The sequence below is a fragment of the Batrachochytrium dendrobatidis genome, assembly GCF_000203795.2.
Source record: "Batrachochytrium dendrobatidis JAM81 unplaced genomic scaffold BATDEscaffold_15, whole genome shotgun sequence".
Taxonomy (NCBI): Eukaryota; Fungi; Chytridiomycota; class Chytridiomycetes; order Rhizophydiales; genus Batrachochytrium; species Batrachochytrium dendrobatidis.
In genome coordinates this window covers 305,953-328,387 of record NW_006281113.1, presented here as the reverse complement: position 1 = coordinate 328,387, position 22,435 = coordinate 305,953, and the positions used below count along the sequence as shown (strand labels likewise).

At 39.0% G+C, this 22,435-nt stretch overlaps 8 protein-coding genes across 8 annotated transcripts; 7 read left to right on the top strand and 1 right to left on the bottom strand.

Annotated features, from left to right (window-relative positions):
- Nucleotides 1–15: 15 nt before the first annotated feature.
- On the top strand, nt 16–4,521 carry BATDEDRAFT_36110 (ADP-ribosylation factor GTPase-activating protein). Its single transcript, XM_006682171.1, has 10 exons — nt 16–66; nt 267–832; nt 901–1,005; nt 1,087–1,453; nt 1,538–1,639; nt 1,714–1,793; nt 2,438–2,556; nt 2,727–2,921; nt 3,040–3,999; nt 4,070–4,521. The coding sequence occupies exons 2-10, from the start codon at nt 410–412 to the stop codon at nt 4,353–4,355; spliced, it is 2,637 nt and encodes an 878-aa protein (XP_006682234.1). The 5' UTR covers nt 16–66; nt 267–409; the 3' UTR covers nt 4,356–4,521.
- Nucleotides 4,522–5,167: 646 nt separating this feature from the next.
- Nucleotides 5,168–5,863, top strand: BATDEDRAFT_27885 (uncharacterized protein; the record flags this gene model as incomplete). Its single annotated transcript, XM_006682119.1, has 1 exon — nt 5,168–5,863. The coding sequence occupies one exon, from the start codon at nt 5,168–5,170 to the stop codon at nt 5,861–5,863; it is 696 nt and encodes a 231-aa protein (XP_006682182.1).
- Nucleotides 5,864–6,497: 634 nt separating this feature from the next.
- Nucleotides 6,498–7,337, bottom strand: BATDEDRAFT_4260 (uncharacterized protein; the record flags this gene model as incomplete). Its single annotated transcript, XM_006682053.1, has 1 exon — nt 6,498–7,337. A coding segment is annotated over one exon (840 nt), but the record flags the coding sequence as incomplete, so codon positions are not given.
- Nucleotides 7,338–7,588: 251 nt separating this feature from the next.
- On the top strand, nt 7,589–9,110 carry BATDEDRAFT_91999 (uncharacterized protein; the record flags this gene model as incomplete). The annotated part of the gene is made up of 2 exons (XM_006682252.1): nt 7,589–8,465; nt 8,572–9,110. 2 exons carry the CDS (start codon nt 7,589–7,591, stop codon nt 9,108–9,110), a joined length of 1,416 nt encoding a protein of 471 aa, XP_006682315.1.
- A 796-nt stretch (nt 9,111–9,906) lies between these two features.
- Nucleotides 9,907–13,248, top strand: BATDEDRAFT_91931 (uncharacterized protein; the record flags this gene model as incomplete). Its single annotated transcript, XM_006682251.1, has 11 exons — nt 9,907–9,936; nt 10,191–10,480; nt 10,574–11,337; nt 11,451–11,870; nt 11,951–12,005; nt 12,084–12,176; nt 12,210–12,298; nt 12,386–12,633; nt 12,725–12,861; nt 12,931–13,109; nt 13,177–13,248. The coding sequence occupies exons 2-11, from the start codon at nt 10,198–10,200 to the stop codon at nt 13,246–13,248; spliced, it is 2,340 nt and encodes a 779-aa protein (XP_006682314.1). The 5' UTR covers nt 9,907–9,936; nt 10,191–10,197.
- Nucleotides 13,249–13,569: 321 nt separating this feature from the next.
- On the top strand, nt 13,570–15,835 carry BATDEDRAFT_17903 (uncharacterized protein). Its single transcript, XM_006682081.1, has 6 exons — nt 13,570–13,797; nt 13,995–14,163; nt 14,240–14,732; nt 14,807–15,193; nt 15,248–15,544; nt 15,625–15,835. The coding sequence occupies exons 1-6, from the start codon at nt 13,632–13,634 to the stop codon at nt 15,652–15,654; spliced, it is 1,542 nt and encodes a 513-aa protein (XP_006682144.1). The 5' UTR covers nt 13,570–13,631; the 3' UTR covers nt 15,655–15,835.
- A 148-nt stretch (nt 15,836–15,983) lies between these two features.
- On the top strand, nt 15,984–19,944 carry BATDEDRAFT_17900 (AAA family ATPase SEC18; the record flags this gene model as incomplete). The annotated part of the gene is made up of 17 exons (XM_006682080.1): nt 15,984–16,110; nt 16,479–16,629; nt 16,730–16,840; nt 16,916–17,027; nt 17,109–17,202; nt 17,286–17,447; nt 17,477–17,678; nt 17,765–18,067; nt 18,146–18,233; nt 18,306–18,352; nt 18,420–18,584; nt 18,667–18,748; nt 18,849–18,982; nt 19,043–19,109; nt 19,194–19,273; nt 19,361–19,495; nt 19,575–19,944. The coding sequence occupies 17 exons, from the start codon at nt 15,986–15,988 to the stop codon at nt 19,773–19,775; spliced, it is 2,259 nt and encodes a 752-aa protein (XP_006682143.1). The 3' UTR covers nt 19,776–19,944.
- A 139-nt stretch (nt 19,945–20,083) lies between these two features.
- BATDEDRAFT_37474 (uncharacterized protein) lies at nt 20,084–22,235 on the top strand. Its single transcript, XM_006682184.1, has 5 exons — nt 20,084–20,679; nt 20,771–20,939; nt 21,023–21,251; nt 21,334–21,439; nt 21,500–22,235. Exons 1-5 carry the CDS (start codon nt 20,162–20,164, stop codon nt 22,077–22,079), a joined length of 1,602 nt encoding a protein of 533 aa, XP_006682247.1. The 5' UTR covers nt 20,084–20,161; the 3' UTR covers nt 22,080–22,235.
- Nucleotides 22,236–22,435: the final 200 nt, after the last annotated feature.

Here is a 22,435-nt window from a genome sequence, read left to right as displayed (position 1 = left end):
ACCTAAAAGTAACGCTGGCCACCGCTTACCAACACACTAAAGAGCCTCTTGTCTGTACATTGCAAGGTAACAGAACTTGGTTTCATTAAAATAACTGCGTTTTGTAGAATTAGACAGTCATTTTTACATGGCTTGATTGCACTGACATTCTATCATTTGGCATTAATGTTATGCAACAGTTTGAATTGCAATGAATACTAACATTGACAAACTTTATTGCTATGTGCAATGCCATTCTTTCTCTTTAAACTATCTGAATTGACAAGGTTTTCCTTATAGTATCTTTGGAAAATTATTATTTGCTGACATTTCCTAAACACTACTCAGCTATATTCTGGCTGCCATTCATACCTCTACGTAATCAATTTCAGCAACAAACGCTCCCTTTAATCTTTAACTCGATTCATCGATGACTGTAGTATCTCCAGATGAAAGTACGGAGCCTTCTTCGCCTACTCCAGTCATGACTACTCTTGATATCGGGGCTCCTGATACATATAAGCCACGTCGATCCTTTCAAAAGATACATGGATTTCAAGATGAATCAAACTTTCAAGCAGTATTCTGGCTGACGATATATTTCTGCTTTAATCTCGGTCTTACATTATATAACAAAGCTGTTATGCAGTACTTCAATTTTCCATTTCCATGGACATTAACAGGAATTCATGCTCTTTGTGGTGCATTTGGGTGTCAGCTCTTGTGCATGTTTAAAGTATTCCAGCCTGCTAGATTGGGCCTGCGTGAAAACCTAACAATGCTAGCCTTTTCAACACTATACACTGTCAATATTGCAGTATCAAATGTCTCGCTAAATATGGTTTCTGTTCCAGTAGGTTTACTCTTGATGGAACAAGAGTCATTGTACGATTTGAGCTAATCTTGTTTGAATTGCGACAGTTTCACCAAACTGTTCGTGCCATGGTTCCGTTGTTTACTATACTTATAGAATTTGTGTGGCTTAAAAAACACGTTTCGGTTTCTGTCATCATCACAATGCTTCCAGTATGAATTTGCTATGCCACTGTTTTGCAGGTTGTCTAACTGTACAGGATTTAATGTTTTTGTGAAATGGTGTTTTGATAGATTATATTGGGTGTTACGCTGGCTACGATTGGAGATTATGATTTCTCGCTATTGGGATTTGCTTTGACCCTTCTTGGAACGCTCCTTGCTGCTGTAAAGGGAATTGTGACCAATGTTGTTCAAGTTGGCAAGTTGAGGCTACATCCACTTGATCTGCTTCTCCGTATGACACCACTCGCCTTTGTGCAAACATTACTCTATGCCTATTTCACGGGCGAATTACGCAAGGTGTCCGAGTTTTTTCATGAGGATGTCAATATTGCTATTCTGTTAGCTCTTCTAGCCAATGGCATTCTTGCTTTTGGACTCAATGTTTCAAGCTTTACTGCCAACAAAAGAACTAGTGCCTTGACTATGGGTGTTGCTGGTAAGCAATTTTCAAGAGTCGTTTGGAAATACCGTCACGCTTGTCACAATAACTTTTTGAATCTAACTTTTGAAAATTGTCTAGGAAACATCAAACAAGTTCTCTCTATTATCATATCCGTTACTATATTTAGCATTACAGTCACATTCACAAATGGTGTTGGCATTTTACTAACACTGATTGGTGGTAAGATCAAGCGATTTTTATATACCCATGTTTTTTTGATTATTAATATACCTTGATGAATCTGTATTTGATAGGAGCGTTTTATACCAATGCAGAGCTGAAGGAAAAGCGGCGACGCAGCAATATTGCCGACTTTTCAGTCAAATATGCTTTGGTTAGTTTCGTTGCTGCTGGATGGATCCAACTAAATATTCATGAATATATGACTAACATTGGGGTTTCATTTAGGTCAAGGACAATGAAAATACTGAGACTTTGCCGAGTTTTGTCTCTTCAAATAAAATATGATTGGTATTGTTTGAGATTTACTTGTTAGTGTTTTAACCATCGAGTTGAATATGAGCTAGTATTCCGAGTCCAGTTTGATGGAATCGGCTAAACGCAGATCTGATAACTGTGCATGAATATGGAACTTTGATGATGGTTGATTCAGTCATTTCACTACTATACGCTGATTTAACAAGTAGCAACACCAAAACCAAGATTTGTTTCGATTGTCGAATATCGGTTTCAGTTCAAGCAAAAGTTGATTCTAAACTTCCCCTCGTTTAACATCACGAGCCCACTCGGCGACCATGTCTGTTGAATACCTTCCAAAGAGCGAGACCCAGGAGATATTCCGAAAGCTTACTGCAAAGAGAGAGAACAAGGTAATCTATTCGGTCTACCTATTTCCTGCAAACCTATTATGGACAGCCCTTGTCCTTTCAAGAAGGCACCTTGTATCAAGTCTCGTCTATATCCACATCCTACTTTATGTCCTGCAATTCTTTTCTTACTTGTAGTACATATAAATAGGTATGCTTTGACTGCATGGCTAAGAATCCAACATGGTCCACGGTAACTTTTGGCCTCTATCTCTGTCTGGACTGTTCGTCAGTTCATCGAAACATGGGTGTGCACATCACCTTTGTAAGGTAATATCTTGTGGTTGTACGCCGCTATATGGCTCATTTTCAATTCCATTTCAATCCTAGATTGTGGGAGTTGTCTACTTGAATACAATCAAGGATCATGTTAAAGCATGAATTAGACATGTGCTGATTGTGTCTTGACACATCTATCCATGTTGCTATATTATTCCTAGATCAGTTACTTTGGATTCTTGGTCAGTCGATCAGCTCCGTCGTATGAAAATAGGTGGCAACCATAATTTCTCAGAGTTCCTTAAAAGTCATGGCGGGATGACTGGATATAAAGATGCAAAGTTAAAATACACATCTCGGGCTGCAATGCAATACAAGGAGCGTATGCAGAGACTGATTGATGAGGACGCTAAGAGGTATGTCCATATGAGAGCGGTTAGACTAGTATATTTGAAAGTGTTCAAGTCTAGGCATTATACTTTGTTGACTAATATGTTACTGATTTTTTGGTATGGGTAACTATGACTGTTATAGACATCCCAACTCCATTGTACTTGATGGCCATGAAGATCTTGCAGCACACAATGGCTTTGAGGATAACAAGACAGATGACTTTTTTAGTGATTGGAGTGTTGATGGTGGCAAGAGTTTGTCACACGAGAATCCTGTTCGCAGTTCACCTGTGCCAACTACTACGCGACAGAATGACCTTTCTTCTGTATCAAGAGTTTCTGCACCTGTCTCCAAGACTGATAGTTTGAGTAATGTAAAACAGGATGCTTTGCCTGCACCAACGCGTTCTGGGGATGATGGATGGGGGGATCATGATGATCTGCCGCCAATTGATACACCAGTCACTCGACCATCTTTGTCGGTGAAACCACATACTGCTGCTTCATCTACATTGAGTGGATCCATTGGCACAAGTATCCTCCGACCTACCGCAAAGAAAGGACTTGGTGCCAAAAAAGCAACCAAGGTAATCAATTTTGACGAGGCAGAACGACGTGCAAAAGAAGAAGAAGCTCGTCGAACCAAAGAAGAAGAGACAAATACAGAGCGTCGTATGCTTGAGGAACAGTATCATACATCCAATTCATCGCCGTCTCACGGAGACAACTCTAACAGTGCAGGTGGTTTCTCGAATAGACTGGCCTATGGAGCTAACCCTCAAAATAACACTATGGGGAGCTTTGCTGGTGCTGAAGTTTCCCAACTTGGTGCTGGTATGGGTAGATTGGGTTTTGGGTTTGATCCATCAAACACTACTTCTTCAGGTGGTACGGGTGGTTTTGGTGCAACCCAACAGACTGCATCTACCACGTCTAATGGTCGTGGTCCATCCGCACACACAGCTGGAGGGAAAACAGGACTTGGGTTTGGTGCACAGCCTGCCGGCTTATCCGATCCAGATGTTCAAAAAAGGTTTGGTTCGGCCAAGGCTATTTCAAGTGACATGTATTTTGGACGTGGCAACTTTGACGAGGCTGAAAAGTAGGCAAATCTGATTTACTGTTGTTTCAATCCAATGTATAGTTGAACTAATTTCTATTCAACGTTTTAGCACGGAGGCTCGTGAAAGACTTTCTGCATTTCAAGGTCGTAGTGGGTTTGGGTCATCTGATTACCATGGTCGAGATGAATCTGGTTCCGACTCTACTGGAGCACGTCGCACATCAATATATGACTCTAATGTAATTTTGTCAAATGTTTCGGACTCGGCTCGCGATTTTGCCTCTCGATTTGTTGGTCAGGCATCCGAAGATCTTGATAGTGTCAAGAAAATGGTGACGGCTGGTGGATCAAAACTCGGGGAGCTTCTATCTGATATCCAGTCTCGCTATGGCTAAAAGTTGACCTAGTCTTTTGATCAGGATTGTCTAAAACGGTATATTGAATTCTTGTCAGGATGTGACCAGTGACATTAGCTGGCGCAAGATTGGACTGCTGTTATTTTTCAGCTGGAGCAATATATGATTAGGGGCAGTTTGAATAAGATTGAATTTTTTTAGATTTACCACTTTATTTGGCTTTAATGGACGAATTGTTGGTATGTGTTTGAATTTAAAGTATTTTATTTACAACGTATAGTGAATGGATATATATATCACTGAATATTGATACCCAAAGAGCAATGTTTTAAAATACCAATATATTTGAGCAAACTAATAGCGCATTCATCCAGTTTCAACCAAGTCATGGTCGAATTCAGTTCCTATAATTCATGTGTTGAACAATGATTTTGAATGAATGATCGGTGAGACAATTTAATGGCAAAATCAGCACAAGTTGGCGACAGTGAGAACAGCAGGAGAATCTATTTTTTGGTTATATAAAAATCAAGACAGTGATTCTGCAGCACCGTACTGGTTGATTACTGCAGGTTTAGATATGCATTCGTTATTGGGAATGGACTCAATGACAGTTTATTTTTAATCACGTGAATACTATTGCTTTGAGATTGAAAAACTTGACAAATATCAAATCTTGCTGCTGGCATGAATACCTTGACATCGCCCACATCAGGTAATAGATGCAGACAGACCATGCGTTTAAATCGACCCTCTTTAAACCACCTCTTGTTTCTACTCTTAGTCATTGTTTTAGTGCTGAAAGACATGAATACGTTGAATTACTTTAAATCTTTCAAACTCTTGGCAATATGTTATGTTGTGTAAGCAATACTTTGAATCACCTAACGCCTGCTACAGTTTCCATCAAGCTTTTAGATCGACTGGAGAAATTGGTGCAGGATTGGACAGTCTTACATGCAAATGGCTCGCAATTGCTTGGATCTCTGTCCAATCTACACCAACAGCGAAAACTCACTTGGTCGTTTTATAAACCAGCCACTCCTGCTTCAGATGATTACTCTAATTCGACGAATGCCAGTATGGATCTAGATGTGCAACTTGCTAGCCATCCTGCCATTGTGCCTCCATTTTTACAGCTCTTTCCATGTGTCATTGATCGTCTTATTATGAAACAAACGTGTTCGCTGGAAAAAATAATGTCAAGTCTTGATGAGCTTGTTGATGATTACCGCAAAACAGTGAACACGATGCAAGCTCTAACCAAGGATGCTCATGCAAAGTCGCTTTCTTCACTCTATGGTAAAGTGTTTTTGAGCACGGCAGATCTCCCCACCTTTCTTGCTGCAGATTGGATTGACACAATTGTTGCTGGGTATCAACGGGAGCTGTTATTCAAGGAAGATCTAATCTCAAAGCTAGATTTGCGAATGGACGGAAACATTGATGTTACTCGGCGACAATGGGAAGTGACGCAATGGTTGGACTTGAAATTGGAAGTGGCAGTCAGAGATCGTGTAAAGCTCGCTAAACAAACTTGTCGATAACAAATACCTCGATATATCGAATTAATAACTCGGCTGCCACTTTAATCAGATGTTGGACTCTAGACTCCATCTACTCAGTGCCATGAAATAATGCATTGCCAAAATTATCAAGTAATCAGATACACAATATAATACACGTTTAAAATAAATTGGATCAAATGTAGAGTTGTTTTAATTATGGTAAATTGGCACATTCCAATTGCCTCATCTTGAAAAAGTTCAAGCCATCCGAGGCATACTATTATCAATGCAGGTTACATCAAGCCGTTTTTGACTTTTTTGCAAGTGCAGGATTTGGAGTCTTTGACTTTTTTGCAAGTGGAGTTTTGACCGTCTTTTTAGATAGTTTTTTAACCTTTCCAAGCAATCGCAAACTAGCAGATACAGAATGTTTAGACTCTTTGTCCATTGTTACTGTAATTTTGGGTTGTGCAATACCAACATCCTCGTAATCAGATTCAGGATAGTCAGTTTTTGAAGAATTGATACTACTGTTGATTGTAACCTTGTCTACCTCTGCCAACGCAATGCATGTTAGCCGACATTTGGTATCAAAACAACAAAGTTTCTGGGGAATTAGATCTTTTGACTGAGCATCATCATGACCATCCGATTCAGAAAACACAGTATGGCACATATTTAAATCCCATATGAAAATGGCTCCATCCGAAGAACATGTTGCAAAAACAGTCGTTTGGCGCTTTGTACACACCAATGCCGCAATATCTTTTATACGCGAGTCGTGTCCTGATTTCCATTGCATAGACACTTTTCCAGTAGGCAATATGACTGTAATGATTTTATCCTCACCACCAATAATGATTACCTCTGTTTTCGTAGAGTCGGAAGCAGTACACAAAGTGAAGGATATGGCATTGAGTCTTGATCGGGGACTATCGAATTTCCCAAAAACGTCGCCAGTTTCTACGAGATAAACGATAACGGAATTGCTAAAGAGAAGAGCATAATGACTGCCTGAAGGACTCCAAACAACCTGTTCGGCAATAGCATGCAATTTAAGTGTATATGCGCACACGCCACGCATCAGATCCCAGCACCGAAGAGTCTTGTCTTTGGAAACGCTTAATAAAATCTTTCCAGATGGATGAACAGCAATAGAAAGAATCGACGAGGTGTGTCCTTTTAAAGTCTTGAGTAGCTCCCAGTCACTCGATCGCACAATGCCGATTGTGCCATCCTCGGATGCAGTCATGAGATGAGAACTATTGTAAAACGCAAGAGCAGTGATTGTACCAGAGTGATGCATCAATGTTCCAACCTCTTTGCATTTTCGGAGATCGTATAGTTTGACATGCTCATCAGTGGACCCAGTGGCTAGAAATCGACACCCAGCTGCAACCGTCTTGATACAGTTGATGTGTGCTGGGTAGATAAAAACTGGAGTGATAGTGTTGTCAGGACTAGTGGAGCAAGACAGTCCATACAATAAACGCTCATATGTTCCAGCAATAATCAGAAAGTCTGATGCAAGTGGTTTAGAATCGCTCATGATAATCTAGAAAAGGTCTAATGTTGGATTACTTTCGAGTAATTTTTTTTAATTGCAAAATATTATTCCTGAAGATTTCATGACAATTGCTACAATTTGCTCATACTTGGCTTAACTGCCACTGCAAACTCGCTATTGGCATTATGCACATCAACTACAATGGATATCGGATTCCGGATTCCAGTTGTTCTCTAGATAGAATAGATCCTAATAGCATGGATCCAAAAACGTTTTTTGAACGATACGTATCAACCAGAACACCCTGTATTTTAAACCAACTGCCCAGTCCATCTACTACCTCTACTGATTGCAAGCCTTGGGATTGGCTGTCACTTGCATGGCTAGTCAAGCATGCTGGTAATGCAATCGTGTCTGTAGAGCGAAAGGATGCATCCATTGATCGGTTTGGATCTGGAAAAAAGCGAGAGCTGATCAAGTTGGATGATCTAGTCAAGTTACTTGAAACTGGAGAACAAGATGTTTACATGACTACTCAGTATGATAACCATGAAGAGGTTCAGCCTGAATTAACATCCAACAGGAATGAATCCATGTCTGGTTTGGAAGAACATGACTCTTTGGACTGTAATGACAAGTCTGATACATACAGCCATAGTGACCTTGATTCTCCTTCAAAGATCAGTGACTATGCATCACCCCCTCTTGACAGTGTAGTAAAACACATTCCGATTTCGCTCAATCTGTTTGGAAATCTCATTCCGCATTTGATGAATTTATGGATTGGATCTTCAACGGCAGCACAAGGCACTTCTTCTGGTCTGCATCATGACTTTCACGACAATTTTTATTTATTAAAATCTGGTGCCAAGCAGTTTACTATTTTCAGTCCAGATGATACAGATGCAATGTATCTGAATGGGAATGTTGTTCAAGTACACGAAAATGGATTGCAGGAGTATGCAGACACATCAAGTCACGGTGTACGTGCTGATGGAGCATTCTTGTACGATGTTGCTTCATATCAATTACAAATTGCTCAGGATGCAATGGATATAGCCATCACACCTAGTGAAATTGAGTTGGCTGAAAAAAACCTTGATTATGCAATGCAGCAGATACTTGATTATCAAGGTATGTCTCAATACGCAATTCCATACTATGTTACCAATTAATGATGAAACGCACTTTAACACCAATCTTTGCGTGTTGAAAACTCCTTTTACTTGTTGATACTAAGATCCGGACAATGAGTCAATATTTTCCCAGGACGCAGATGACACACAAAGTGATGTTGAAGTTGCTCAAAATCATCCAGTATCCTTGACCCAAACAAAGAAACGAAATACACATGCTACTCTAGAAAACGTGCAGCCATCCTTGAAAAAAGTTAAAACACATCAAGATACTCCAATACAATTACCTGCCCCCGGAAAATCCGAAAGTGATCCTCCCAGTTTCAGTCGCATCCCAATTCAGATTTTGGATAAGTTTATTGCCGGCCAACCACCTCCAAATCAATTCGGAAAACTTGCGAATGCTACTGGTATTCGTTTTAAACTGAATGCTGGAGAGGCGTTATATCTTCCAGGCGGTTGGTTTCATGAAGTCCGATCTTTTAGTAGCAGCAACTCTACAGAAATCAATCCACATCTGGCTTTAAACTTTTGGCTAGAACCTCCCACTACCAACAACTTTGATAATCCGTACCCTGATCACTATTGGCGTGATATTCGATGGAAGCCATTACAAGAGTGCATGGCTAATGCAACACGATAGGTTTGTCGGTATTGATTGATTTTGATTAAAGCACATGGCTTTTGAGATTGAAAATAAAATCAGGCAAGTTTTATCAGTTTAGATTAACCTAGATGCTATAGTCGTATTGACACAAAATACAATACTTTTGTATTTATCTTGCAGTAGTTGTCTTGGAATAGAAATAACTGAATGCTCGTGTTTTTCTATTACAAATTGACTGCTGTCTTATCCAAACACAACGTTCATTATATGATGCTTACAATCAAACTATAGTTTTGGACTGCTATTATCTCCACTTTTTGTAGTCATACATTGTATGATCACCAGGTTCATCCATTTCAACCCAGATATCGTAGATATTGTCAATACAGATATTTTGATATATCTTGAATCAGACATGTTCGCGTCCTAGTTCAACACAAGGTTGCATATCTCAGTAATACAACTGTTATTTGGATATTGATCACTTAATGTTTGAAGCAGAGTTGGAGATTGAACAAATGCCAAGAATATGTGATGTGAGGATTTGCTTGGTGTTTTTATACAAAGACGAGCATCAAGACCAGTCAACTTTAACGAGTCCAGAGAGCAGTATTGCTTGGTAGATTTGACTAAACCATCATGTCACGAGACTGACGGCTTATGCATTTTGGCACTGCTATTTAGTGTTCCATTCTATGTGAATACGACTGTAATTGGATGGTCATTTTCGTGCCATATTTCTTTCTACCAGTTTTTATCCTACATTTCAACAGTGCAATATGGAATCACTTTCCTTGAAAAAGCCCATCATTTTACCTCAAGTAAATAGTAGCCTAGATTGCCTCTACCCACCAGATATCAGGTAAAGCAGTACTTGCAACCACCAGTGTCTGTATGCTGCAGCACTCCGACAATTTTGGTCAGAACTTGACATCCACTTGTAAATTCTATCTTGCAAGTTGGATGGTTTTAAAGATATTAGTAATCTGTCATGCATACACTACACAGCTTTTGGGGTTTCTTGCTTTGATGATAAATACAATCAGATTCCATATCTGGTGTGCACAGTAGTCTATCCGACCAGCGTTTAACTCATTTCAATTCTCATGTGATTAGGAGTGCAATGACTTCAACTATCGATAATACTTCAGAAACTTACAGTCATTCTCAACAACAGCAGTTGGATACGCAGTTACCCAAAATGAGCGATATACCCATTATTGGTGAATCAGCCCTTCAAAGCGAAAGTCCTGCAAAAATAGAACCACTAAATGATAGTTCCAATACATTCATTGTATCGAACGTGCCCAGTCCAAATGAAAAGCAGCAAGCAAAAATCAATACCCGCTCAAGTAAAACGGCCTTATGGAAGGACATTACCAAGACCACCCAAGATAATATACTAGGTAGCTTTGTTTTTATCTATCAATGGTTAAATCATGCATATATCTGCTGAGCTAATTGTACTACTATGATTGAATCTGAATATATTTATTCAGACAAATCCTCTTTACAAGATATAACCAACAGTACTTTAGATAGTGTGCATATTCACTGTGCAGCACTTACCAGTTTAGATACACCCAGTATTTCTCCTGTCAATAGCCTCAAATCTGGTATTTGGTCTGGCATGAAAAAACATACCTTAAAACCTTCTCGATCGTCTAAAGCTACTTTAACTACTCCGACTTCAGTAATCAATCAAGTTGAACGCACCAAGACTCTTTGCAAATCGCGAGCTGATGCGCAAAACAAGTGCAATACAGATCAAAATCAATTGGAACGTATGCCAGATACTGATGTTGTTCAAAAAATACGCTCGTATTTTCAATTTTCAACTCCAGTACCTGCCTACGCAAAAAATCTTTCTAAACATGACCTTTTTGGCTCGACAATGGAAATGTCTATCCAGAATATTATATACAGCATTAAAAAAACTCGAACTAGTAGTCGTCTACAAAATTCTTCAGTCGACAAAAAAGACCATACTTTTTCGACCGCTTTGGCAGATATGGATAGTCTCCTCGATATGCACCACTGCATGCAGCCATCTAAAAAAAAGATGCGCAAAGATGCTCCAAAATATCCTACCATCAGTGTACCAAAAAACGCCTTGGCGGGCGATGTTCCTGATCTTTTTCAAAGTCTGTCTAATTCCGATAGTGATATGGCTGTGTCTGGCACACTTTCTCCAATTCTTCATCGGACAAGACATAGCCGAGACATAGTTAAACCCACCAATAATACCGTGAAAGGGAATATGGTAAGTTTAAGCCCACCTATCTGCATACTTTTCTTGATCCCGATTGCATCTTTTAATGTTGTTGGTTTACATTTTTAAGTGTTCCAAACTAATTTTGACAATTGCTTTCCAAGACCCCACACATTTCATTATTTTACAAAAAAGCAGCCGTGTTGTCCAAAAAGCTTCGGTCGGGAACGCCTGCTACCGTACAAGATCGAAAGGCCATACGCGAATCTGCCGATATCATGCTCACCCATTCTATCCATGAAGACGGTCCACCAACCTGGGGAAAAGTCTCTAGTTTGACACAAACCTTGTGGAACAGCATTCCAGAGATGGCAAAGCTTTATAATTCTAAACAGTATTTAGTATCTGGTCTTTATTCCAGTTTTAGATTCAAAAAGACAGGCCAATTAAAATCGACTGCAAAAAAGAACTTTGCTTTTCCGCTTCCATTTCAATCTGGTAATGCCATTTTAAACACCGACGTAGATTTTGAGCTTCCTTATGATTTGCAGCATTTTGTAAAAATATGTAACGGCGTTGAAGGGGTATGTATAGGACAATGCTCTAGATAAGCTGAATGTATTTTCAAGTCTAATTACTTTACTCACACTGGTTTATCTGATAGATGAGGACCCTTTTTAATGAAGAGGAAGCAAGCCCTTTTATCCATATTCAAAAAAGTAAGCTTTGTTTATGCCATATATATAAATATTGTATCATGTTTTTTGTAGCGGTTATTCATATTTTATAAATAATAGATGTTTGGGTAGACCGTCGCCCATTAGACGTGCCGTTTGATTTTGAATCCATCTGTCAATGCAAGCTGCCAAAGGATGGTTCGCCGCCCTGTGGTGATGACTGTATTAATCGATGCTTATTTATAGAATGTGGAGACAACTGTCCAATGGGTGATTGCTGCACTAACCGGGCATTTCGACGCAATGAACAGATTGAAAAACTACGAGTCTTCTATGTAAAATCAACTTGCTTGGTTAGATCATATTGATTGTATATTGTGATTTTGACTGGCTGACATTGTGTGTTTTGGCAAATCTGATAGGCTCCCAATCGAGGTTTTGGTCTATACACAGATGTCCCGATAAAAGCTGGGGTTTTAATTATCGAATATCGAGGGGAAATTATTTCTACCGCCAAATGCATTGAGCGCAACGACACTATATATTCTGGACAAAAAAATCACTATTTTTTGGAATATGGAAATGGTCTGGTATTGGATGGATGCCGAAAAGGAACAATAGCTCGGTTTGCTAACCATTCGTGTGATCCAAACTGCCATGTTGAGAAATGGTTTGTAGTTATTTCAGATATTGGTTTTGCCTATCAATATAGCGATTGCTTTAAATTTGGATATAGATCTACTCTAACTAAATTCAAATAGGTATGTTGGGACAGAGTTCCGGGTAGGGATTTTTGCAACAAACAATATTTCAGTTGGAAGCGAGCTGACCTACGATTACAGATTTGATTCGTACGGTCAAATGCAGCCCTGTTATTGTGGCTCTCAAAACTGCCGAGGTTAGTGGACGTATCAAGTTTATTTTAAGATATATATTATTAATCTAATACAATTGGTTTCACTTTTAGGATTTATTTGTATCAACAAGAAAGCACCTGCTGGAGATACAGCTTCAAAATCAAAGGCATCGCATACTGGCAATAAACTTTCATCTGCAAGCAATGCGGCTTTGCAGCAAGAGAATCGTTCTGCTCTCTTAGCTCATCGACTGTATCTGGAAAAAAAGCAAAAGCAAGAGTCACAAGAGGTACAATGTTTTTTGATATTTTTCTTTAAAAATAATGTGTCATCTCAATCAATTCATATTGTTTTAGAGTCGAGAACAGGCGGTTCACGGACGAACTTTACGTGCTCTACAGCGACGTCGTTCCATTGATCTTACATGATGTTTCTGTTTGCGAGTGTGCGATTTGCAATGTTGGATCTGATTTTGTATTATCAACAGTTTTATTGATCTTTAAACTTTACAGCAAAGGATAGAATAAGGACTGTGAATGACAAGCTGGCGCATGAATAATAAAGAATTCTTGATATGAAAATATTTGAGTTTTGTTGGTTGACGTTTCAATATTCTATTATTGGGCTGATGGTCAGAATTGCAATAAGTTGACAGTCGCTTGAAGATGAATTTGCATGTTTAAATTTGTGCTTGGATTTTGCTTTACACGTATTACAGCCAAATCCGACTTTTGCTGCTTATCCAACACCAGCACGGACATCGTTTATCGAGTAACCAAAAACAGCGTATCTGCAACTCAAACCATCACTCATGTCCAAGTTTCAGCAAGTTACTCGTCAAGAAGTGGCCTCTCACAACACTCCAAAAAACGCATGGATTATCATCGACTCGTTAGTCTACGATATCACCAACTTTGCTGCACTTCATCCTGGTGGTGAACATATTATCTTGGAAGTTGCTGGAAAAGATGCAACCAGTACGTGATGTTTTATTATACTTGAATGGCATTTTCTACTTGATAAGCGCATGGCATGATGTCATGGATTCATGGCATTACAAGTTGTAAATGGTTTCTATCAAGACTCTTCACATTGAATGTAATATTTACTAATCATGCATTCTGGTTTGTATAATTACTCGCATTGATAAACTATGACATGAATCATTATTTAGAGGAGTTTTATTCATTCCATCGTCATGAAGTGCTTGCCAAGTATCCACGAATCTTGATTGGTGGAATTGTAAACGAAAAGCCTCAGATCGTAGTTGGTACGAGTGATATCAGCAAGGTTCCATATGGAGAACCTAGTTATATGCAAGGATTCCATTCAGCATATTTCAAGTAAGTCATTGATTGAATAACATGGATTGTTTGATATCAATCGTATACCAAGGGTTCTAAATATATGTTTGATCAGTGATTCGCATCGTAAATTCCAGCAAGCTGTTCGAAAGTTTGTTCGAGAAGAAATTGCTCCGGAGAGTTCTATGTTTGAAAATATGGGTAAACCAGCATCTGTAGAAACATTCAAGAAAATGGGTCAGTTTGGATATCTGGCATCTCGAATTGGACCAGGGGAGCATCTCAAAGCATTTACACTTCCAGGAGGAGTAAAGCCTGAAGAGTTTGATTATTTCCATGAAATGATTATTCATGAAGAAATATCCGCCCTATCAATGCGTGGCTATACTGATTCTTTAGGAACGGGGATGGTTATTGGGCTTCCACCAGTGATTTACTTTGGCAGTGACTCGCTCAAGCAAAAAGTAATTGGACCAGTGCTTCGTGGTGAAAAACGAATCTGTTTATCCATTACAGAACCAGGTGCCGGGAGCGATGTCGCAGCAATCAAGACCACGGCAGTCAAAACTCCTGATGGAAAGTTTTATATTGTAAATGGCACCAAAAAGGTAGATTAGTCGATTGAGGTTTTGGTTGAATGTATGATTTCACATGTTACAAAAGTCTAATGTTGATATTGTAGTGGATCACCAATGGTGCTCAGTCGGACTATTTTTCGACAGCTGTTCGTACAGGAGATGGACCAGGAGGCATTTCGATGCTTTTAGTTGAACGTGCAGATGGTTTAGAAACCAAAACAATCAAAACGAGTTACTCGAGTTCAGCAGGCACGTCCTATGTGATCATGGAGAATCTCAAGGTTCCAGTCGAAAATCTTCTTGGAAAAGAAGGTGACGGGTTCCAAGTCATCATGTATAATTTTAATCATGAGCGATGGGTGATTGCTTGTAGTATTTTACGTTCAAGCCGAGTTGTTGTTGAAGAATGCTTTAAATGGTCACATCAACGCATGGTGTTTGGAAAACGGCTTATTGATCAGCCAGTGATCCGTAACAAACTTGCTCATATGGTGAGTATTACATGAGATTGGTTTGTAGTTGAACATGTGCTGACATTATTGTAGATAGCAGAAGTAGAGGCAACACAAAACTGGCTTGAAAACATCACGTATCAAATGAACAAAATGTCGTACAAGGACCAAGCCAATAAATTGGCAGGACCGATTGCGCTCTTGAAGCTACAATGCACTCGTGTGGCCCATAACATCAGTGACCAAGCATGCCAGATTTTTGGTGGACGTGGAATTACCAAGACGGGTATGGGACATATAATCGAGTCATTCCAGCGCACGTACAAATTTGCAGCGATTCTTGGAGGAAGTGAAGAGATTATGGCAGATCTTGGAGTACGCCAAGCAATGGTAAATGGTTATTTGATCAGACAGATTTGGCTGCAATGTATTGAATTGATTGCTGATTTTTTGTGTGATGATGAATTTAGCGCATGTTTCCAAAGAATGCCAGGCTTTGAGGTTACAACTGTATTGACGCAGAATGATATACTAAGTAAGGGTATAATAAACAGTCTGGTGAAGTGATTGTCAAGATTGTCAAGTTGAATTGCACGACTATTGACAAAAGGAATGAGAACGGAGAGAAATGCACAAATCTTATATTTTAATTACAAATAAATATTTGAAATGTGTTTCAATACTTGCAATATGGCGTCTAATGTGTTGGCACGTTTTATTGAATCCTTGATTTCAGCACTGGTGGCTTAGTGATGGATAATAAGTCACGTGAAAATTAAAGTTGAATCTTTGATTCTGCTTTGATATGCACTTGCTCTCAAACTGATTCAAATGCGTATCAAGAAGCATGCAAGCGAAGCTGCTGGAAGAACAAACGTTATGTTTGTCTCGCCCATAGACTTTCCTCAGAATGTTCGCTACATTCTTATTGAAGATACATTTGCTTTTACCTGCAGGTGAATTTTCATACCAATACATTTGTTGCATATCTGCACTTCTGGCAGTACGCTAGTCCTTCTCGAATGGCCTATATTTTATATTTCCACTAGAAAGCTTCAATTGGACTCGTCTACACACAAATCTACATTAGTTTATTTTGAGTATTTTAATACTTTTGGATATGCTAGGGTAAAATTGGTATACTAAGCACTTCAAAATGGTAGCTTACTATCATGGCACATGCTATAGCTTTGTTATACCACAAAATTCAATTTTTAGTTCATAAATGGACAGTTTGCATTATACTATCCAAGTCTACACGGTTTACATGATGATATGCGATTTTACTGACAAGTTGCTTTTTATAACGATCTTGTTTCAACAGAGTTGATCAGCAAACTTCTCCGGGAGATATTGCTACAACACTATTTCATCGCCGATTTGCATCACTTTCTTTAGATCAAGATGTTCGTGTTCGTCCATTTGATCCGTTTAGAGAAAGCCCAAGCCCGTATATTAGCCATTTTGAACTACAGGTTAGTTTTTATTGTACTTGACGAATTTGTTTTGGGTTGAATGATGGGATCTGTATATTTTTGTTTGAACTAGACTAATATATGAATCACTTTTCTTCAGATCTGTTTTGCTCGTAAAGGAGCGGTTCAAGCCTCAGAGTATTACGATGTTGGAGAAATGTCTTCTCATTTTTTAAAATTGTTTGACTCGCATATTTTTACGCTAAATCAGGTATATAAACTTCAAAAACTGGAGTGGTTGAACTTGCATTTTAACAAGCACGTACCAACTCAACTCTATTTTTAGGAGTGTTATTTTGACTATCACGGTCAAGATATTATTGGAAAGGTAGTTCGAGTGGAACTTGTGGATATGGAAGCTTTAAAATCTGGCGAATCTAAGCAGGATGCATCTTTTGGTTGGTTTCTATTTGAAAATTTAACCATTGATACTCGTTTGATCGGTTTCCTGTTTTAATGCCTTTATACTGCATGTGTAGGTGCAAATGCTCGTGGAGTGATTATGCAACAGACATCTATGCATGTTGTCAAAAGTGCCGATTCTTCCATTCGACTTAAAGGCGGTGCACGAGGGTACTGTTTTGCTTTGGTAGATTTGTATCTCGCTGTGATTTACTTATCCAATACATTCTTGTGTAACTATACGTCAAATATAGTGCTGCACCCAATGCAATTTTTAAGCCCAACTTTAATTTTGCAGAGCTTGGAATTGGTGGTCTTGATGATGAGTTTAGCAACATTTTTCGTCGTGCATTTGTTTCTCGAATCTTTCCACCAGCCATTGTTGAGCAGCTTGGTATTCAACACGTAAAAGGCAAGTCGATTCAGTATGATTTGTTTTATGTAGAATTCTCGTGTTTAATTCTATGGTATTAGGCATTCTTCTTTATGGTCCACCTGGTACTGGAAAAACGCTAATGGCTCGTCAAATTGGCAAAATGCTGAATTCTAATGAGCCGCTTATTGTCAATGGACCTGAAGTACTCAACAAATTTGTTGGTCAATCGGAGGAAAATATTCGAAAATTGTTTGCTCCTGCTGAAGCCGAGGTATTGAATTTATTCAAAGTGTTTCAGATATTAAATTGACATTGTGTTGATGTTCAAGTTGATACGTTTACTATGCATGATTATAGTACAAATCAAAGGGTGAAGAGAGCTCTCTTCACATCATCATTTTTGATGAATTGGATGCAATCTGTAAACAGCGTGGTTCCAAAAACGATGGAACTGGTGTGGGTGACTCGATTGTCAATCAGCTACTTTCCAAAATGGATGGTGTTGATCAACTCAACAATATTTTGATTATTGGAATGACAAATCGGCTGGATATGATTGATGAGGCTCTTCTTCGACCCGGTCGTCTTGAGATCCATATGGAGATTCACCTTCCTGACGAAAAGGGGCGTTTACAAATTCTCAACGTTCACACTTCCAAGGTAATTCACGAGCGTGTATGAATTATATGCGATAGTATGATTTATTTAGATTTTCATGACTATATTATCAATCTTCAGATGCGTACCAACAATCTGCTTGATCCATCGGTGGATGTGGCCGAGCTGGCTGCTCTTACAAAAAACTTTAGCGGTGCTGAGATTGCAGGTAAACAAAGACTTGGTTGCTCAATTGATTAGTGCTTTACCAGTTTAGATTGATATACCATATTTTGAACAGGATTAATTAAAAGTGCCAGTTCTTTTGCTTTTAATCGCCACATCAAGGTAATCTATACTTTGTGGTATCATATAGGCTCAGTATACTGACTATTGTGTTGGAAATTGACGATAGATTGGCGACCAGGCCCAGGTTGCTCAAGATTATGACAAGATTAAAGTTTGTCGTGACGATTTTCTGCATGCAATTGAGGAAGTTCGTCCCGCGTTTGGTGTTTCCGAGGCCGAATTACAACAATGTGTCATGAATGGAATTGTCAACTTTAGTCCCAATATTGAAGTAATACCTAATTGGAATGCAAGATTTGATGATTGTTTTAGTGAGAATGGCTGGTTAGTTGACTTTGTACATTTAAATATAGCGCATTCTTGCAGATGGACAGCTTGTCATTGAGCAAGTCAAGAACAGTCAGCGTACTCCACTTGTGTCGGTTTTGCTACATGGTATATTTTTTGTTTATATTTCGGTATTAGAATCCAGAAAATGGTACTGAGCTGATTGCTTTGAATGTTACAATTTATCTGATTTTGGTTATTTAAATAGGACCAACTGGTGCTGGTAAAACTGCCTTGGCTGCTACGATTGCAATGTCGAGCGAGTTTCCATTTATTAAACTCATCTCACCCGAGTCTATGGTTGGGTTTACTGAGAGTGCGAAAATGGCACAGATTACAAAGGTGACAGATATTGAAAGTGCAGTCATTTGACTTGAAAAGGCGACTAACACTTTACTGCAGATCTTCAACGATGCATACAAATCGCCTGTCAGCTGCATTGTTGTGGATGCCATTGAGCGTCTTTTAGGTTTGTAGTTTTTTTTACTTTACAAAACCATATATACTGGGCTGACTGTTTATTTATTTGGTACAATCTGATTGTTTAAATTAGACTGGGTTTCTATTGGACTTCGATTCTCAAACACGGTGTTACAAACTCTTTTGGTTCTACTGAAAAAACCACCTCCAAAAGTAAATTAGCTTTTAATGGATCATATCTAGACTTTAATGTTTGACTAATTCTACCTTGCTCTTACAACATGTATTTTGAACTGTTAGGGACACAAACTACTTATTTTGGCCACTACCAGTCAGAAAAATGTTTTGGAGCAGATGGAATTGATTGATGCATTCAACTCATCGATATACATTCCAAATATTACTCATCTGCCCTCTATTCAGCATGTTCTCATGGTATGTATACAAGTTTGAAACATGCAGATAAAAAGTAGATTCATGTTTTAAACATTTACATGACTATTTGGTGTAATAGGAACTTAAACCATTCCCTGATTACGACTGTAAAAAAGCCATACAGTCTTTGCAGCAGTATCTGAGTTCTTCTACCACGAACCCCAAGTTGTCCATATCGATCAAAAAGCTGCTTTACATTGCAGAGATGGCAGGGCAGGATGTTGACCACGCAGAGAAATTTGTTCAAACAGTCACGGAAGAGTGTATTTCGTTTAAATGAAACCAGCCAGATTGGAGTATGTTTTTATGGAAACCAAGAAGAGATGATTTTGAGCTGTAAGCGATTGAGCGCAACCTTTTCTATTGAATTTTCAGATGGAATTAAACTTGACCGATTCAAGTGAATTCGATGTGATTTGAATAAAATGAATCGAATTTTTTATTGGCTGAAAAATTGCCATTTATGGAATCGATTGCGCTTTGAGTTTCAGTGCGAATGCAAGCAATTCTTACTCAGCCAGAACACGTGACTATAGTTTTGTCTTGACAATCGACTTGCGACAAGCTTTCTCTACTGACGACCATCGCCAAGGAGTTGCTCTTGTCACCAGCTATTGTTCTCACTGAACCTTAGATACTCGAGACTATAATCAAACAACCACATCAATGCAAGTGTGTCCAATCATTGTAGAACCACAGAATGACTCTGTTCAAGCTGTGATATCTACTAGAGCCATGGCTAGTACTGGATTGGCCGATACAGTTTATAATACTGAGTCTGTTGCAACCAGCTTCAACAGCAATCATAGTATGAGTTCGCATTCGTTAGTATTACCTCTGACTGAGCTGCAGTTGGGCGAAGCGGCACTTTCTCAGAGTCTTCCTTCTCAAAGTACTCAAATCAGCCATCAGATGCTTAATACTTCTGGAAACAACTTGCATGAGGAAACTCAACCCGATCGATCACTGTTTCGACTTCATGGTCGTTCTCGATCTTCATCTGCAGCCAAGAATGTCGTTACTGCATTCGAACTTCAATTGGATCAAAACAAGACCACGTTTTTACCGGGTCAGCGCATCGATGGACATGTGGGTCTATCGATCTCTAGTGAATGCAGTGTCAAGCTCTTGCGGGTACGATTCAGCGGATTGATCAGTACTTATACAAACAAAAGAAAGAATAGGTAATAAGTGACGGGTCAGAAGGCTTTTAAAGCTTTGCAATTCTTGTAGAATTCGGCCATTGACATTGCTTTCTTGATTGACCCTTTATAGAAAGCCAAATACAGACGATCAGCAATCCATTGTATTTTTGTTTCGGGAAATATTCAACCATCTTGGAAGTGGTCAACCGGGTCATCCACCCGTCATTCTCGAGGCCGGCGACCATACATTTCCATTTTCCTTTCGAGTTCCTCCTACATCATTGCCTGCTTCATTCGTTGTATGACAAACTGGTTTAAATTGCTATATCATCATGTTTTACAATGTTGAATCTAACGACTTTATGTTGAATCTTATTGGTAGGGGCCTTATGGCGAGATTCGATATGAAGTAGCAGCCATTTTCTTGCATTCATATCTTCCAAAACAGATGGTGACGGTACCCATTACAATTCCATCAACTTTAGACGTGAATACGTCGGAGCTTCAAGAGCCAAAAACAATAGAGTTGACATGTGGAGCTGGCAGACTTTGGTGGAAAAGTGGTCATATCGATATTTGTGCATCGCTTCCTAGACATGGTTTTACAAGTGGTATGCACTAATTTGAGTTGATTGAATGTTGGTTGAAATGGTAGATTATTGTGCTAAATCAAATAATGTGTCTATATAACAGAGGACACGGCTTCGCTTAAAATTGAGATAGTCAACCATTCAGCTAATGCATTGATTATCCAAGACATTGCGTTAAAACAACAGGTTATGTACAAGGCATTTGCAGAGTAAGTTTTAATGCAATAATCATTTCGGTTGTTCAATCTACTTACTGTCTACTATTTTAGAGTTCGAGGACCTCGGACAGAACGCATTCATAAAATCAACTTTTCAGAACGAATAGGAGCCACGACTCGAAAAATCACTCGTCTCGTGCAGTTTCCTATTCCAGCATCTTCTGTTATTTCACCCGATATTTCAACTCCCGTGTTACAAGTTACTCATTCTATTGGATTCAAAGTACAAAGCTGTGCTCCGTGGTCCCAAACTTGCAAAGTGTACTTGCCGATTGTTATTGCAGGGTTTCCATTCACCTTGTTTGATGACAACTTGCTACGTAGATCTGTAGACACGTTACCCATATATGACGGAAGTCGTGGTACGGTCGAACCACGCACACCTGGAATGGCAAGCATGTATGAGGACATTGATGATGAAAACATTGAGATTAGCATATCTGATGTATCTCTAGTTCAAAACATTATTGCCCAATCGAATAGTCCACGAGGTTTAGTGCCTCAGTTATATCTGGAGCAAAGCAGCAACCTTCGTACTGCCCATTCTATGGATTCTGGTTCATTTGACAGTTATGAAGGAAGACCGTCTTCGAATATCATACCTCACACTATAACTAGACAGGATGCATAGCTGAAATTTAATAGCGCTCTTGCACTACTTGTGCTTGGATTTGGTTTCAACTGATACTATTTGTAGTATGCAGATGCATTTATGCCATCTTGAATTTGTTCATGAACAGCTCATTTCATTCACGAAATCAATATACAATCCCTATAACTGTCCTGTAACATATTTGCTAGATCATTCTGAAACTGTCTTTTATGCGACTCCATATGACATGAACTCTTATATTTGTAATAAAAACAAACCGAATATTTCAAGTCATTTCAGTAGAATAAATGGAAACCAAGCACCTCCCTGATAATCCTCAGGAACTGTCAAGAACAAATCTCGCAAAGCAATCTTTAATCGGGTTCAAACAGCAA

What these genes read in the sequence shown, in the direction of transcription:
- BATDEDRAFT_36110 (XM_006682171.1), top strand. Translation starts at nt 410, where the DNA reads ATGACTGTAGTATCTCCAGATGAAAGTACGGAGCCTTCTTCGCCTACT. An exon ending in CTTGACTATGGGTGTTGCTG is followed by an intron (nt 1,454 to 1,537) that starts GTAAGCAATTTT and finishes AAAATTGTCTAG; the next exon opens with GAAACATCAAACAAGTTCTC. An exon ending in TTTCAGTCAAATATGCTTTG is followed by an intron (nt 1,794 to 2,437) that starts GTTAGTTTCGTT and finishes ACATATAAATAG; the next exon opens with GTATGCTTTGACTGCATGGC.
- BATDEDRAFT_17903 (XM_006682081.1), top strand. Translation starts at nt 13,632, where the DNA reads ATGTCCAAGTTTCAGCAAGTTACTCGTCAAGAAGTGGCCTCTCACAAC. An exon ending in TTGTAAATGGCACCAAAAAG is followed by an intron (nt 14,733 to 14,806) that starts GTAGATTAGTCG and finishes TTGATATTGTAG; the next exon opens with TGGATCACCAATGGTGCTCA. An exon ending in TTGGAGTACGCCAAGCAATG is followed by an intron (nt 15,545 to 15,624) that starts GTAAATGGTTAT and finishes TGATGAATTTAG; the next exon opens with CGCATGTTTCCAAAGAATGC.
- BATDEDRAFT_37474 (XM_006682184.1), top strand. Translation starts at nt 20,162, where the DNA reads ATGCAAGTGTGTCCAATCATTGTAGAACCACAGAATGACTCTGTTCAA. An exon ending in CATTGCCTGCTTCATTCGTT is followed by an intron (nt 20,940 to 21,022) that starts GTATGACAAACT and finishes TCTTATTGGTAG; the next exon opens with GGGCCTTATGGCGAGATTCG. An exon ending in ATGTACAAGGCATTTGCAGA is followed by an intron (nt 21,440 to 21,499) that starts GTAAGTTTTAAT and finishes CTACTATTTTAG; the next exon opens with AGTTCGAGGACCTCGGACAG.